The following is a 17360-nucleotide window of genomic DNA, read 5'->3' as shown; positions in this document are numbered from 1 at the left end:
ATCATCGTCTATGCTAGTGTGTCGTATCTGAGAGTTTGTGAGTGTTTATTTGAGATTGTGCTGTGAGTGTTTATTTGGAGATTGTGACTGTGATTTTGAACCTCTGTTTATCCTTGTTAACTGACCCACGCCTGTTTGACTACGATTTTGGATTATGTTTTGCTTTGTTTGCTACGGACTTTACATTAATCTCCTGTAGATATTTGTATATATGTTTTTGCCAAATTAAGGGAGGTAGGGGGTTTGACGCCATTTTGTTTTGTATATCTTTTCACATTGTTTTTGGTTTAGGGAGGTAGGTAAGTTTAAATTGTATTTTGTTTTCTTTTGTTTTAGGAATTGTAGAGGTTATCCAAAAGATTGTTTTTGTTTGTTATTTTGGCCTTGTTTGCCCCTGATGCTTAAACCCTTTTAGAAATAAACACTTGTTATTTTTGATATCTCTCTGGTGGTGAGACTCATTCCTTTTCCTGTTACGGCTGACCCCTAGTGGTCGTAACACCTGTGATGTCATCTGACTGCTGTAGCCAATCAGAAATCGAATTTCGTCTTCCTTTCACTGCTCGCCTAACAGACATTTCTTGCTGGATGAAGGACCTTCAACTAAACCTTGCTGAGACAGAACTGCTCATGGTGTCGGCCAACCCAACACTTCATCACAACTTCTCCACTCAGCTATGGATGATCAGTTGAACTTCACAGACCACAGTGCTAGAACTGCAGATTAGCCTTATACAACATTAGGAGGATCAGGCCGAACTCAACCTGAGCTGATGAGGCTTTAGCCATCTTCAAGAAACGGCTGAAAACACATATATTTCATCAACACTCGACCCATTAATACTCACACTTACTATTCTATATTACGAGACATTACAAGCTCATGAAGGGGAACAAAGATCTCAGGAAAGGAGACTTATTAAACACAACTGCAGAGGTTTTATTAAGAAAATTATAGCAATCTTTCAAAATGAAAAAAGATGCTAAAAACAGGAATGAACAGACAAGATCCAAGAATCCTCAAATCAGCTCCATCACACAGAACAGAGAGAGATTATACAGTCTGAGTCTGTCCATTACTGTATTGATATTATATTTAAAGCAGTTTACATATGAAGCGCAAGAGAATGACTTTCAACACTGTAGGCAAATATATCCTTAAAATCCATATCAATGAAAATAAATCTGGCTTTTTACATGTAAAACAAAACATTTTAATCTAAACTTGATTATGTCACTATAAGTGCTCAGAGTTTTTTCTCTGTTTTCTGAGAAGAAGAAAATAAAACAATGAACAATCCTCTGTAAGTTTTTGCTATTGTAAATATTGCTGCAGATTGGCTCTAAACTCATCAGTATTTTATTCTAATATTGTCGGCATCTCTATTTCCTCTGGGTGCTTCGAGTCCTTCCTCCCTGCAAAATAAAAGCATTGACTGACCTCTCGTATGTGTTTTTATCATGATTGCAGATTGTTCCAGATCAGATGAGTGTGAATCATCAGATTGTGTGCGGCTCAAAACTCACCAGCTCTTCTTGCACAGATGATCTGAAGAAGAATCACAGTAGGAGCAGCAAAACTGCGATCTCAACAATACTCACAATCACTGCAGGAAACATGAGAGGAAGAAGAGAAACTGTACATGACTGAAGTCAAGGGTATTCAACTATCAACAGTTATTGATGAAGCATTTACAGACTGACTGATAGTTTAATGTTATAAAGCTGTCAGTATAAATGAACGTGTCGTACCTCCGTATAATGATCCAGCAGTCACACTGACTTCAGTTTCTGATGCTGGATCAGCTGGATCTGTGGATCACGTCTGTTAGTTCAGTTCAACACATAATGCCACATATACACAACATCATCATCACATAATACTGGAGCTTCACATCACAGAAATGATAAATATGTGCACGAGTCTGTCATCTATTATCTTCTTACTTCACTCTCAAGCTGTCAGGAGAATGACTATCGCCAATGACCAAAAATAAATCTATTTATTATTTATTTAACATCATATGTTCATATCGATCATGACATGCAGTTTGTGTTCCATCATCACAGTTTACAGTGGCAGTAGTTGAGAAGAGACTGTACTGTATTACTGTATAACTGTATTACTGTGTTACTGTATAATTTATTCCTGGTTTATATGAGAGTGAAACACAGTTGAGCTTCTGCAAATAAACCTTCAGCTTGAATGAAGGACATAAGCCTTATAATTTCTAAACCCAACCTCCTACATGGGTCATACTAGACTTTAATTCTGTAACGATGTCGCAGACGCTGAGGGATCCATTTGCAGCTTTTATTAGAATGGTCAACAGGCAGGGTATATCAACAGCAAACAGATCAATGGAGAGAACACAGAGCAGAACGAGGTCACAGGCAGAAGTCAGGGCAGGCAGCAAAAGGCAAAGTCCAATAAGCAATCCGGTTCAAGGCAGGCAGAGAACAAACAGAAGTCGGGGTACACAGTCCTAGGTCAGTAATCAGATCAGCAAACACAGAGCTAAACGTTTGGAATTGAAAGCCGGGGCAATGCAATACTTCGCAGAGAACTGAAGAATGAAAGAGGTTTATATGGGTGTGTGTGAATGAGCTGCAGGTGTATGAGTCACAGGTGAATGAGATGATGAGTGCTGATGAGTCCCGGCAGTGAGTATGGGAAATGTAGTTTGTGAGGAAGTGATCATAGTCTATTGTGGAGCGCCCTCTGGTGGCTCTCGAGGGCACTCCAGCTGGTGATCGTTACATGCCCCCCCCCCCCAAAGAGCGGCTTCCAGACGCTCCAAAACTGTCCAGGTGGGAGGTGGCGCAGAGGCAGATCCGGGGGCGGGATGGAGGGCCAGGTCGTGGAGCAGAAGAGGACCTGGAGACTGCGGCAGGATGGAATGCCAGGGCGGAGCGGACTGTGCAGGTGACCAGGGCGGAGCAGGCTGTGCAGGCGACCAGGGAGGAGACGACCCTTCAGGAGGCCAGGGAGGAGACGACCGTTCAGGCGGCCATGGCACAGGAACAGACACATGCTCAGGAACAGACACATGTTCAGAGACAGACACATGCTCAGAAACAGACACATGCTCAGAAACAGAAACAGGCACATGCTCAGAAACCGACAATGGCTCAGGAACAGAAACGGACACCGTGGCAGTGGCCATCTCTGCTAAGGGCTCAGGTTCAGGCGTTTCGGCGGCCATCTCTGCTGAGGGCTCAGGTTCAGGCGTGTCGGCGGCCATCTTGTCCGGAGACACTGGCTCGGCGGCGGCAGGACTGACGTGAAGCTCTGGCTCGGCAGCGACCATCTTGTCCGGACACTCTGGGCTGGACAGGACCAGAATCTTGTGAAACTCTGGGCTGGACGGGACCAGCATCTTGTGAAACTCTGGGCTGGACGGGACCAGCATCTTGTGAAACTCTGGGCTGGACGGGACCAGCGGCGAAGAGGGCTTTGGCTTTGGCTCAGCGGGCATGACGCTCACAGACTCCTGCTTGGCGGCCATGACGCTTTCAGTCTCAGGCTCGGCGGGCATGAAGCTTTCAGTCTCAGGCGCGGCTGGACTGGCGTGAAAAGCGGGCTCGGCTGGACTGGCGTGAATTGCGGGTTCGGCTGGACTGGCGTGAAGTGCGGGCTCGGCTGGACTGGCGTGAAGTGCGGGCTCGGCTGGACTGGCGTGAAGTGCGGGCTCGGCTGGACTGGCATGAAGTGCCGGTTCTAGTTGGGCAGACGTGACGCAAACCTTCTCTGGGTCGGCAGACATGACTTGAACAGTCTCTGGGTCCGTAACAGGGCAGGACAAGGATTCATAAACAGTTATCACTGACACCTCCAAAGGTTCTGCAGCAGATGCCGCCACCTCTGGTGGTTCTACAGTGGTAGCATCAAGAATCAGGTAAGGTTCACTAACAGGACAGGTACAGTGCTCCTCTACAGTTCCTTTGACTGTGAAATGACAGGCTGAGAGGACATTACTGGGCGCTACCACCATACACAAGGCTGAAGCGAGTACCGCCACTTTGAGAGGTTCTGCAGCATCTGCCGCCACCTCTGGAGAAACTGCAGCGGGTGCCATCGCCTGGGGCAGTTCCGAGGTGGTGTATGCAGCCCAAACGCAACAAAGCGATCCTCATCGTGGGAAGCGCTTCTGATAGGGTAATTAGTGCAGGAACAGGAGGATTAAAGTGAGCAGGTTTGGGGATACCAGCTGTGCGTGCAGACACCAGCGGTGCATCCCTCACACTGAAAACCAGACTGGGAAATCGGAGCACTGACCTTGAATATCTGGGTGTGGCAGAGAGGACGTGAGAGGACTCCGGCTGGTCAGCGGTGACATGAGGAGACTTGTGAAGACTAACCATGATTTGGTTTAACTCGTGACGATCCACTGGGTCTTGGCTTGACTCGTGACGATCAACAGGGACGTGGTGGGTCTCTGGATAATCTGCTGAGACGTGATGGGGCTCTGGACGATCTGCTGAGACGTGACGGAGCTCTGGACGATCTGCTGAGATGTGACGGAGCTCTGGACGGTCAACAGGGACGTGACGGGGCTCTGGACGATCTGCTGAGACGTGATGGAGCTCTGGACGGTCAACAGGGACATGACGGGGCTCTGGACGATCTGCTGATATGTGACGAGGCTCTGGACGATCTGCTGGGACGTGACGGGGCTCTGAAATATCTGCTGAGAAGTGACAGGGCTCTGGAAGATCTGTTAAGACGTGACAAGACTCTGGTGCAGCTGCCATTATAGGCACGGAAGTAATGGTGCATTCCTCTGCGACCCCCACGGTGAATGCTGAACAGTCAACAAGGCATAGTCCATAAACTGACTGAGAGATGAACGGGGACCCTCATGGATTAAACGTGATCTGAGCGGCTGATTAATGCCCTCACAAAAGAAATCTATGAGCACACAGTCCGGCATATCAGAACAGGAGGCGAGATCTAAATACTCTTGGATATAATCCTCGAGCGATCGAGAGCCCTGCTCAAGGGTTAATAACATTAGTGCATTGTCCAAACCTGGCCGATATTCACAGGGAAAGCTGCTGGATCCTTGTAGTGGCGAAGTATTCTGTAATGATGTCGCAGACGCTGAGGGATCCATTTGCAGCTTTTATTAGAATGGTCAACAGGCAGGGTAAATCACTTTCCCTCTGTCTTTATACCGGGACTGGAGACCAAGTTCACACTGAGACGCCGGTTTTATTCATAAAGAGTTCCAAAGAAGGAACTATGACCACCGAAGATTGCATGTCTGGTGCCTTCTCTGCGAACACCGCGAACGCCGAAGCGGCTGACCTGAGGTCTGAGCTTCGCTACACAGAGGCCCTCCTGGATGATGTTCTCCGGCGACAGTCTTTACTCCTCTCACGGGTGGATTTATTACATCCAGCTTCTAAACCCGGCGCCACGGATGATGCCGCCAAGGTCCCCGCCAGTGTCGCTACTCTGACCGATCCACTGATCACCTGGACAACAGTCGGGGCGAAGGACGGCCGACGGGGTTCTATTCCCTTTTTCTCTCCGGATGATGACAAGAGCTTCCTCACTCTTTCAAATTTTTATGCACCGCTGGAGACATTTCAGGTCGAGCTTGGGGCTATGAACTTCCCGTTATACTCTACGGAGAAACAGCCACCCATTGTATCTGCAGCCGCCAGGCAAAACTTCCATCCACAAGTCGAAAAAGCGGTCCACCTCTCCCATGCTTACAGAAAGATGTGAAAAGCGCCATCGCTGCCTCTCTTACTCTGAAGTTAGTGGCGACATCGGCTGTGCTCCACCGGTGTTTCCACCTGCAACAGATGCTAGGCCAGGCTCCTCCGCGTTGAGTGATGACGTCATACATTCGGGGTCCTTTTCTCGACTCTCTGACCTTGCGACAACTGCTGGTGCTGAGCCAGCAACGCCCCCTGGCTCTCGGGAGTCTCAGTCTTCTGCCACACATATAATTCACCAGAATCTCTCTACCTATATGTATAACGACACCTCATTGCCACAAGTCCTTCTGCTTGGTAACTCTTGGTGAATCAAGGGAATTCAACTTCCAGCTTGTATCCCCTATTGTTTGTCTAATGGTAATATTGGTGATTTCATCAAGCTTTTGCCTAAACATTTTTACTCACATACATCTGTTAAAATAGTCATTGTACATACCGGGATTAATGAGATAATGGACAGGCAATCAGCCAGACTGCATTCAGACCTTGAGGAACTATGTTTTCAAATTGAATCCTTGGGAAAGCGCTGCATTCTATCTGGTCCTTTCCCCCTCTCCTTCTATGGGCTCTGAATATTTTAGTCGTCTCTATGGACTGCATCAATGGCTATGCCACTTCTGTTTGGCTGCTGGCTTTAATTTTATTCCTAATTTTGACTCCTTTTGGACTAGGCATGACCTTTTTAATGCTGACAGATCTCACCTACAGTGGGGGGGGGGGGCAAGCTGCTCACCTCCAACTTATTGAACTATATAGCCTTTGGTATTGACTGACATAATGTTCAGCCTGACCCTCCTTCAGTCTGCCCTCACTCTACCCAGCATAGTAATTATGAGGGTCTTGCTAAACTGTCCTCCTGCATAGATCTATACATGACCCCGGCATGCCTGCATACTCCTATCATTTCCTTACAGGCTCCTATCACTGTGCAAATTAGTTCCACAACAGCAAAGTGGAATAGACCTAAATGCACCCTGGCTCGCAGACTTAACCCATCTAATTTACTTTCTATTCCTAAGAAACCACCTGTCCCTGTGGAAAAAAAAAAAAAAAAAAAACATTTTTCTTACAGTAAAACTTGCTCTGCTAAATATCAGGTCACTCATAAAAAAATATTTTTTAATTAACAATCTTATCTCCACATATAAACTTGACTTTTTACTTTTAACTGAAACCTGGCTTGACTCGGTAAACTATAATACTACCTTAATTGAATCTTCTCCCCCCGATTACAACTTTATGAGTGTCAACCGTGAAAATAGACGTGGGGGAGGAATAGCTAAATAATTTAAAGCTTCTTTTCAATGTCATCCTATGGTGACTATGCTTCTTTTGAATATCTTTGTGCTGTTCTTAAAAGTTGTCCAAAAATCCTACTGCTAACTGTATATAGACCTCCTATTTTACCAGTTGCAGTCTTCCTTGAAGATTTTTGTGAATTGCTCTCTGAAATCTGTGTTCACTTTGACAGTATTGTTAAATCAGGTGATTTTAACATCCATGTAGATAATCCTGAAAACCCTCATGCAAGAGATTTTCTGGCGCTGATCGATGCCTTCAATCTGACACAACACATACAGGGCCCCACTCACTTTCAGGGCCATACACTCGATCTTGTCATCACAAAGGGTGTAACTGCCTCTACATCTGTTGTGGATTTAGCTTTATCTGTTTACTGTTGTATCTTTATTAAAGTCTGCTTGTCCCCCTATCGTCAGAATAACTCCATTATGATCAGAAAGAGAGCTATAAATGACAAAACTTGTGTTCGTTTTGAGCAAGCACTCTTTGAGTCTAAAAGCCCATTCCCAAAGACTGCTGATAATTTGCTGAAAGATTTTAACTTAAGAATGAGAAATATAATGGATGACATTGCTCCTTTAAAACTGGAATGGAATGGCGTAAATCCAAACTTAATTCAGACTATTTGATCCATAAAGGGACACTTTATGAATACAATTCTGTAATTTGTAGAGCAAGACAATCTTATTTCTCCACTATCATCAACAGTAAAGCAAATAACACCCGTGCGCTATTCTCCACTATTGAGAAGTTAACAAATCCCTCCCCTCATCTGGCTCCTGAACTACTCTCAGTTGACAAGTGCAATGAATTTGCTTCTTTTTTTAAGAGCAAAGTAGAGAACATAAGACATTATATTTCATATACCTCGCATAGCATCTCTCACTCTGAATCACCAACTAGTTTGAGAGAGGAGTTCAGCACTTTTTCAAATTTCAGCCCTGTTGACCTTGACACTCTTGAAAAGACTGTACAAAGTCTAAGTTCCTCTACATCTGAGTTGGACATTTTACCCACTAGTTTTTTTAAATCTGTGTTTCATCTAATAGCAACTGATGTGCTTTTAATAATTAATACTTCTCTACTGAGCAGCGTGTTTCCCAAGTCTCTTAAAACAGCCGTTGTAAAGCCTTTGCTTAAAGGGCATATTGCAGGTTAGAAGACCCAATGAGTCAATGTAAAGAAAAATAATGTAGGAACTAGATTTTCTTTAAAAAAAAACGTCTAAATGCGCTACAGTGGCTTCTGGAGTCGTTTTTGTGAGAAAATTTTACTTCCGCATCTGAAAATGGGCGTGACGGGCATGAGGAATGAGGAGCAACAATTACAATTACATGACGGGCATGCTCCCTCTGTAGCATGAGGGAGAGCGGTCGATTCAAACAACAGTATAAGAAATAATAGATCGCAAGACGTTTCGGCTGCTGAGGAAATTGTTCATACTCGTATGACGGAGCATAGCTATACAATTATGAGCCTGCTAGGCAGCCAATATTTCTCACTAGATCTCGCAGCGATGTTATTACTTCAGTGGCGAATTTAAATGCTTTATTTACTGGATCTCGCAGTAACAGGTTCTTCTTGATCAGGCTCGCGCTGCACTGGTCCAAACTGATAAACAGTCCACACAAACACAATGAGTAGCTCAGTTTTCGTTTTCCGAAGCCGACGCGGAAGAGAAATACCGTCTCTTCACCTGCACAAACCGCGCCCAGGCACGAAAGATAGCACCATCTCTTTTCTTGTTAGGAAACCGGTGGACTCGATGTCCTGACTGGCTGGAGTTTTTACAAACACAATAATTTACCATGACGATGATAAATTGAAATACAAAAACTACTGAAAACACACTGACTCACGACTGCTCTTACTGAATACCAACCTACTCTGCACTGAGCTGCGGCAGAGCACAGCACACATCTCCCTCATGTGACGTAAAATGACGCAATGTTGAAAAAAAGCGTTTTTTACGAGCAGTCAAAGAAACGCTCACTTTATCTACTAAATTGGTGTCCTTATGTCGTTTTAAAACATTTTAAATCCTGCATTATCTTTTCATATGATATTTTCATTCACGGTTATATATTCATTTTGTTTTGTTTTTTACCTGCAATATGCCCTTTAAAAAGAACAACCTGGATGGGTCTGTCCTTAACAACTACAGACCCATATCAAATCTACCTTTCATCTGCAAAATAATTGAAAAAATTGTTTTCAATCAAATATCTGCTTTTCTGACCTCAACTTCCTGTCTTGATCTATACCAGTCAGGTTTTAGAGAATACCATAGCACTGAAACAGCCTTGGTTAAAGTAGTCAACATTCGGCTAAATAATGACGCTGGAAAAACCACTGTTCTTATGCTGTTGGACCTCAGTGCGGCGTTCGACACTGTTGACCACAGCATACTAGTAGAAAGACTTGAATGCTGTGTGGGGCTCTCTGGCTCAGTCATCTGCTGGCTAAAGTCTTATTTAGAGGACAGGAGTTTCTATGTGTCTTTTGGTCATCATGCCTCAGCTCCTATGTCCCTAACATGTGGTGTCCCTCAGGGTTCAATCCTTGGCCCTCTTTTGTTTAATTTGTACATGCTCCCGCTTTGCCAAATTATGAAGGACCATTCCATTAGTTACCATGCAGATGACACACAGTTATACCTATCCTTGTCTCCCAATGAGTTTGCTCCCCTTGAATCCCTTTGTAAGAACTGATTTTCCTGTTAAAACAAAACGCACCCTGCAATAAAGCAGTAAAATGCACCCTGGACAGAAGATAGCAAAGACAGAACGTCGCCTGTCCAAACTGTCCCTCTTCCTTATCTCTGCATCCCCCTCTCCCTCCTCAAGTTACTGAAAGTTCATTAAGAATGTCTATATATCACATATGGTGTATCTGTCACAGGTCAAGGTGGGCCAAGCCAGACTGCGCCCACCCCTAGACCACTGTCACCCAGAGGAGCGTATCAAGGAGGAGGCAAGAGGCAGGAGTAAAAGGAATTGCAACTTTATTTTATATTAAAAAGCAATTAAGAAATCCTAATCTAAAGTTCCTTGTCCTCTTCTTCCCAGGGACCCGGAGCAGCACCGCCGCGGGTATGGACCGGCGAGTATCTCAGGTGAGTATCACAGGTGAGTAAGGATATCGAGGCTCACTTCCTTCACAGACTGGTGTCAGACTCCCAGTGGGAGAGCGTTGGACAGGTGCGCATCACAAGTGAGTAGAGAGAGCGGGGATCACTTCCTTCACAGGTGAGTGTCAGACTTACGGTGGAAGGGCGTTCGACAGGTAAGTGTCACAGGTGAGTAGAGGGATCACGGCTCACTTCCTCACAAACTGGTGCCAGACTCACAGTGGGAGAGCGTTAGACAGGTGGATATCACAGGTGATTAGAGGATTCAAGGTGCACTTCCTTTCCAGACTGGTGACAGACTCGCAGTGGGAGAGCAGTAGACAGGTGAGTGTCACAGGTGAGTAGAGGGTTCAAGGTGCACTTCCTTTCCAGACTGGTGCCAGACTCGCAGTGAGAGAGCAGTAGACAGGTGACAGTATCGACTTCAACAGCAATACACAGTTCTCACATGGGTTGCAGGGGACGGATAACTTCACACCATGCAGGTGGGCTTCAGGGCTGCAGCAGACTCGAGTCGCAGGCTGAGCGGGGTTTCTCTAGAACAGACAGAATCAACTTCAACAGCAATACACAGTTCTCACATGGGTCGCAGGAGACGGATAACGTCACACCATGCAGGTAGGCTTAGGACTGCAGCAGACTCGAGTCGCAGGCTGAGCGGGGCTTCTCCAGGACAGACAGAATCAACTTCAACAGCAATACACAGCTCTCACGTGGGTTGCAGGGGACAGATAACTTCACACCATGCAGTTGGGCTTCAGGGCTGCAGCAGACTCAAAGTCACAGACAGAGCAGAGTAAGGCAGACAAAATTAAGACTTCACACAGCAGTATACAGTTCTCACGTGTGTTGCAGGGGACAGATAACTTCACACCATGCAGTTGGGCTTCAGGGCTGCAGCAGACTCAAAGTCACAGACAGAGCGGGGTTTCTCTAGAACAGACAGAATCAACTTCAACAGCAATACACAGCTCTCACGTGGGTTGCAGGGGACAGATAACTTCACACCATGCAGGTAGGCTTAGGACTGCAGCAGGCTCAAAGTCGCAGGCTGAGCGGGGCTTCTCTAGGACAGACAGAATCAACTTCAACAGCAGTACACAGTTCTCAAATGGGGTGATGTTATCTCGCAGAGGTTCTTCTTTCTAGACACCGCACCGCACGGTAAATAGTAGACCCCCAGGACACATGGGCGGTTGCACAGCAATAAAAGATATTCTTACACACACTGCAATCCAACTCTAAGCATGCAATCGTGAGGGGAAACGTCAATTTAAACACTGCAACTTCACTCTTCTAGTGCGCATAAGGCCAGCACTCACCCGCAAGTCCTGGTCTACCACACTGATGATCGCCAGGGGCGGACAGAACACTCGAGAGATTTTTCCTCACGGTCACAGACGGACTTCACTTCGCTGAACTCCAATCGGGGAGAGGAGGTGAGAGATCGACAAAGAATCAATATTTTACTCGGTGAAAGGTGTACACATGCTCCAAACACTTCAATCCAATAACCAATTTAGTGGAGAACACATGCAATTATGAGATTCAGTTTGTTAACTACTCATCTCTCTCTTCTCCAGCTCAGTCAGCGCATTTCATTCCTCTGGGCCGTCCTCGCGTCCTCTCAAACAACGCTCCTCCTTCAAGACGACCCCTCAACTGCAGTGCCCATAACCAATTCCCCACAAGAGAGAAACCACCAACAACAATCGGGGGGAGGACGATCCAGATCAACAGGGCAGAAGAACAACACAGCACCACAGCATGGCACAGCACACACGCCCAGCCTTCTCCTCCTCGTGTGTTTTATCCTCTCAAAAAGCGGGAGTGGCCTCAATCAGACGCTCAGAGTGAAGTCCCTACACCTGTCGCCAATCTGCCGTTTAGTTGTCATGACGACAAACACTCATACAGATCTGGAGCTGTTTGTCACCCCGTGACATATCTTGTGAATATGTTGTTTTTCCTTTTCATGTTTGGTGTCATTTTAATGGTCACAGTGCGATTGGTAAAATGGTCTTAATTTCATTGCAGTCATTGGTTTAATGAAAAAGATTGAGAACTTAGGAGAAGCCTGTATCTCCTCTCTGGCTGATATCTCTTTACGATATCTCAAGAAACCAGGTGCTACCCCCCTGGGGTACATGGATAGGAAAAAACAACTCTAAACAACATTTGTATAACCCCCTTCTGTACTGATCTGGTATTTAAGGCAAGGGGACAGAGCATACTTTGGGACTCTTATACCAGGATCATCCCCTGATGTCAGGAAAACATTACTTACTTTTAGAGTCATCTTTGAGTAAATTATGTTATGTATTTTCTGAATTGGCTTTTAATAATTTACTTCTGTAATTGGAATGATACATTTTTACCTGACAAATAAATGTTACATCTTGAATTATTCTGAAGTTTTAGCATGTTGTACGCTGCAAATATTATAAAAAAATTACACCTATGGGTCTGCAGTGAGCGGCTGCATAGGGTAAAATGCTTGCACTGCACCCTCTGACTATTTCAGGACTGGCTAGTTTGTGATCGTGAGCGCGCAGTCGCGACGTGACGTCTCAAAGCGACACTAGGTCCGTAATGAACAAATAATTGAAAGTATGGGATCATCAGAATAATCAAAGATCTAAATGAATTCATAACCAATATTTATGATTATTTTCTAATTAGAAATACGATCTAAATTTGATTATCATTTGAAATTGGAGTCAGATTACGCATAGAGCTAAAGTAATACTAAAACTAAGTTCCAATAAATTAAGTGAACTTCACTGGATCGCTGAAAAGACATACACGCATTAAACCTTCGCCAGGCCGTTGGATTCCGTCGTTGGGCCAATGGGTGGTCCTTACACCTTTATCATTGCCTTAATCAAGTTTATGACTGGATGGCTAAAAATCTTCTTAAATTAAATACAGACAAAACTGAAGTAATTATCTTTGGGAAAAAGGATCAGAGACTAAAGACTGCCACACTATTGGGAATGGAAGGTTTTGAGGTAGCGGAAATCGTGAAGAACCTCGGGGTCATTATTGACAGTGACCTAAGCTTTAATAGCCACACGAAGGCAGTCACAAAATCAGCTTTCTATCACCTAAAAAACATTGGGAAGGTTAAAAACTTCATATTACCGGTAGACTTAGAGAAGCTTATTCATGCTTTTATCACCAGCAGGGTGGATTACTGTAACAGTCTTTTCACGGGTCTCCCTAAAAAGACAATAAAACCTCTTCAAATTATCCAAAATGCAGCAGCAAGGCTATTGACCAGAACCAAAAGAAAAGATCATATTACACCAATTTTAAAATCTCTACACTGGTTACCAGTTTTTAAAGTCCTTTTTCTTGTTTTTAAATCACTAAATGGTAAAGGACCTCTCTATATAGCAGAGATGTTTGAAACATATAGCCCCTCAAGATCACTTAGATCAGCAGGAAAATTCCAACTGGTACAACCCAGCGCCCGTACCAAGCAGGGAGAGGCAGCCTTTAGCTGCTATGCGGTCCGTCTCTGGAACCGTCTTCCTATAGACATTAAGACCTCTCCCACTATCTCCATTTTCAAATCCAGACTAAAAACAAAACTCTTCTATGATGCTTTCCACTAACCCTCCTTTGTACCTGTGGTCTGTAAGCTCTTATGTTTTTATCTGTTTTTTTTTTTTATTATTTATTTAGTTTTTCTGTGTATTATGTTCCCTGTGAAGTAATTGTTATGTACTTGTTACTTAATTGTTATGATTATGTAAAGCACATTGGGCTACCGTTATGAGTATGAAATGGGCTATATCAATAAACCTGAACCTGAACCTAAATCAACAGCAAACAGATCAATGGAGAGAACACAGAGCAGAACGAGGTCACAGGCAGAAGTCAGGGCAGGCAGCAAAAGGCAAAGTCCAATAAGCAATCCGGGTCAAGGCAGGCAGAGAACAAACAGAAGTCGGGGTACACAGTCCTAGGTCAGTAATCAGATCAGCAAACACAGAGATAAATGCTTGGAATTGAAAGCCGGGGCAATGCAATACTTCGCAGAGAACTGAAGAATGAAAGAGGTTTATATGGGTGTGTGTGAATGAGCTGCAGGTGTATGAGTCACAGGTGAATGAGATGATGAGTGCTGATGAGTCCCGGCAGTGATTATGGGAAATGTAGTTTGTGAGGAAGTGATCATAGTCTATTGTGGAGCGCCGTCAGACTTCGTATTTCCGCTCAATTTCAGTTCGCTTCTGTACTCAGTCTGAGATAGTGGCCTATCTCTCAGTTTTCCTCCGGCCTGAAAACAGCCGGCCAATCAGCGAACAGAGGGCGGGCTGAGAGCGTGACGTAGACGCTGATTGTACCGTGGATGCGTAGATTTACTTCACATAATCTGCAAAAATCGTTCACAGCCATGTTCATGACCCATGTAGGAGGCCAATATTGGGAATTATAAGGATTGTTATGCAGTTTATGACTTTGACCACTAATATTTTACAACTCCAAAACGTATGAAGCCATCAGAAAGAGTAGAGCCAATCTGTGGAAGTTTACACAAATCTGTCAGAAAAGAGTGTTTTCTCACCTGAATACTTGACAGTGTATCTGACTGAGATCTTGAGTTCATTTCCCTGAGTAAGCTGACATCTCCACTCTCTGTTGTCATCTTCATTCAGGAGTGTTGTATTTAGAGTGATGATACAGCGATATTGATCTGATGAGAATAATATCTGATATCTGGAGTCTGTCTTCAGATCAACACCAGCCTGATTCACCCACAACAGCTTAAGTCTATCAAAACTGACCCAATATTTACAGGGGTACATATATGAATACAACTGACAGGAGAGAGTCACAGAGCGGCCTGGACTGATCTCAGTCTGTGAGGATGATGATGATGATGATGATGATGGAGACACTGAAACTGAATGCAAGACACAAATCACAGACTCTTCAATCATCATCTGAGTTTAAAGGGAGAATCTGCCCTTTTTAATTGACCACATAATCATAAACTTACCATGAAGAACATCCAGAAGAACATCAGCATCAGGTCCTCGTTGTTCTCCATTCACATATTGTCCGCATCTGTAAAATCCATAATCTTCTCCTGTGACGTTCTTGATGTTCAGAGAGCAGTCAGACTCCAGACTCAGTCTCTCATGTCTCTCTGTGTCTTTATTCTTTATCCCTTCAGTAATCAGTTCAACTGCTGAATCACTGTAATGTTTCTCGTAGGTCCATGTAGTTGATTTGCAGTCAGAAAGATCATTATTACAGGGCAGAGAGACATTTTCACCAGAACTGATGAACACAGAACGCCCTCCTCTGGTCACTCCACTGGTTCCTGAAACACAGTATATCTCAGTGATCATTATGATATATATTAATAAATGAAACATAAAACACACCAGCATAAAAAGCAGAAGTTTTAAATGATAGTATTTTTCCTGACTTAAAGCAAACAACACACTCTCCAGAATAAACTATTAGTCTTTATCAGAGAGCTGTTCAAATCACTGACACACTCTTAATATGAAGATAATTCTTCATCATCAGATGTTTGAGTGACACTACGTCCAGTATCAGGAATAATACAGTATGATCTGTGTGTATCAATACACAACTCTGAGATCAACACAACGTGAATGTGTGCAAGAATAAACTGAGCATGTTCAAATGAACTCTTTCCAGACTAATTCCACTAAATGTCTTTAGAGAAAATACAGATTTCTTTACCTGTGAGAAGTGAAGAGAGAATGATCAGTCCCAGCACACACAGATCACACTTATCAGCCATTTTCTGTTTCTGTCAGTCTTCCTCTTCATTATATATAGTTACAGCTCCTCCTTTAAACATCATCAGCTCCTCCTGTGGTTATTCACTTCCTCTCATCTGACCAACCAACCATCACTGGTGAAATAAACATAAAGCCTAATGTTGCAGTGCATGATGGGAACCACCAATCAAAGCTCATCCATGTCTCCCAAAATAATCATTATTGCTAATATAGCGTATAACTGTTGAGCTGAGTGAACCTGAAGGTAGTGATGGTGAGATGAAGCTTCATGAAGCTTTAAAGCTTTCCAGCCTGATGTGTGTAAAAGTGGTTGATTTCTCCAGGTTTGGAATGCACACAGCGACACCTGCTGGTCAATGCTGATATCATGCAGAACAAATCCTCCGTGGTGTGTTATGGATATTAATTTGACTTCATTCAGGGCTGCCAATGCTGAGAATCAGGAAATCGACACTTTTCACTCGCTCTCACGACACACATCCAGTTTCTCACGCAGAGGAAAATCATGAAGCAAAGAGGACTGACACCGACAGACAAGGTTACTATTGATACGAAACACACTCTCAGCTCTCAGATTCTGTCCATTTTATCAATAAATACGGTTTTGGCGCTTGTAAATGTGACGTGACAGATCTCTGTATCGCCTGAACCGATCATCTCTTACTCTTCTACTAGTTAATAGCGAATAAACACGAATGAACAATAGGTGTGTTGAAAGATACAGTACAACTTACTGAAATGTATATCCCTCATACATAATATCCATCAGTCAGTGTTTTTCACCCGCGAAAGAGCTCAATAACAGCTGGAGAACACTATAACCTACAGACGTTACATTTACCTCAGGAACATTAATGACCATAGCACGCTAGTTGGCTAGACAAATTAGCTAGAGTATTTAGCTAAATATGTGCACTATATTACATTTTTTTTTTTTTTTTTTTTTTTTTTACATATATCATTGAAATATTATAACATTATAATAAAAACCCTATTATATTTCATTTGAGTTGTTATTTTTAACCTTTAATAATAATAAAAGCTGACAGGGCATTATATTTACAGCATTAGGTGAGAGTTTGTTTTTTTCTTGAGAATAATTAACATGTATCTGTGCCTAATATTTATCGAAATTAATCGATATTGAATCAAAATCGGATTCAAATCACAAGAAATTTATTGAAAATTTGTGTCAAGCAATAATAAAAACAGTAACCTACCAGTTATTGTACCATGTAAACATTGTAACGATATTTTTAGTACTTTTAGAGCACAACAGAAACTTTCCATATCATATTCTTCTGATGACGACATTTTCACATTCAGATCGTTAATCGACTTTATTACGTGTTAGAAAGCAAAGGATTAACAGCTCGGATCAGTATGGTTTTCGACCAGGTAGA

The 17360-nt window shown here is 43.5% G+C and overlaps 1 protein-coding gene and 1 long non-coding RNA gene across 3 annotated transcripts; both read right to left on the bottom strand.

Moving 5' to 3' along the window:
• Window positions 1-921: 921 nt before the first annotated feature.
• Window positions 922-16714, bottom strand: LOC308692527 (uncharacterized protein). 2 transcript variants are annotated; one of them, XM_081368615.1, is made up of 7 exons: window positions 15896-16611; window positions 15177-15503; window positions 15000-15080; window positions 14742-14870; window positions 1753-1812; window positions 1528-1607; window positions 922-1416 (listed from the first exon to the last, which is right to left on the bottom strand). In XM_081368615.1, exons 1-6 carry the CDS (start codon window positions 15954-15956, stop codon window positions 1561-1563), a joined length of 705 nt encoding a protein of 234 aa, XP_081224741.1. In that variant the 5' UTR covers window positions 15957-16611; the 3' UTR covers window positions 922-1416; window positions 1528-1560. The 2 variants fall into 2 exon arrangements, with proteins under 2 accessions (XP_081224741.1, XP_081224740.1); XM_081368614.1 differs by having other exon boundaries at window positions 14742-15080; window positions 15896-16714.
• LOC308692535 lies at window positions 10024-11951 on the bottom strand. The gene is made up of 3 exons (XR_014030356.1): window positions 11488-11951; window positions 11040-11231; window positions 10024-10928 (listed from the first exon to the last, which is right to left on the bottom strand). It is a non-coding gene; the product is annotated as an uncharacterized lncRNA (long non-coding RNA).
• Window positions 16715-17360: the final 646 nt, after the last annotated feature.

The sequence above is a fragment of the Scardinius erythrophthalmus genome, assembly GCF_964197995.2.
Source record: "Scardinius erythrophthalmus genome assembly, chromosome: 1".
NCBI classification, from domain to species: domain Eukaryota; kingdom Metazoa; phylum Chordata; class Actinopteri; order Cypriniformes; family Leuciscidae; genus Scardinius; species Scardinius erythrophthalmus.
This window is presented reverse-complemented; position numbering and strand designations above follow the sequence as displayed.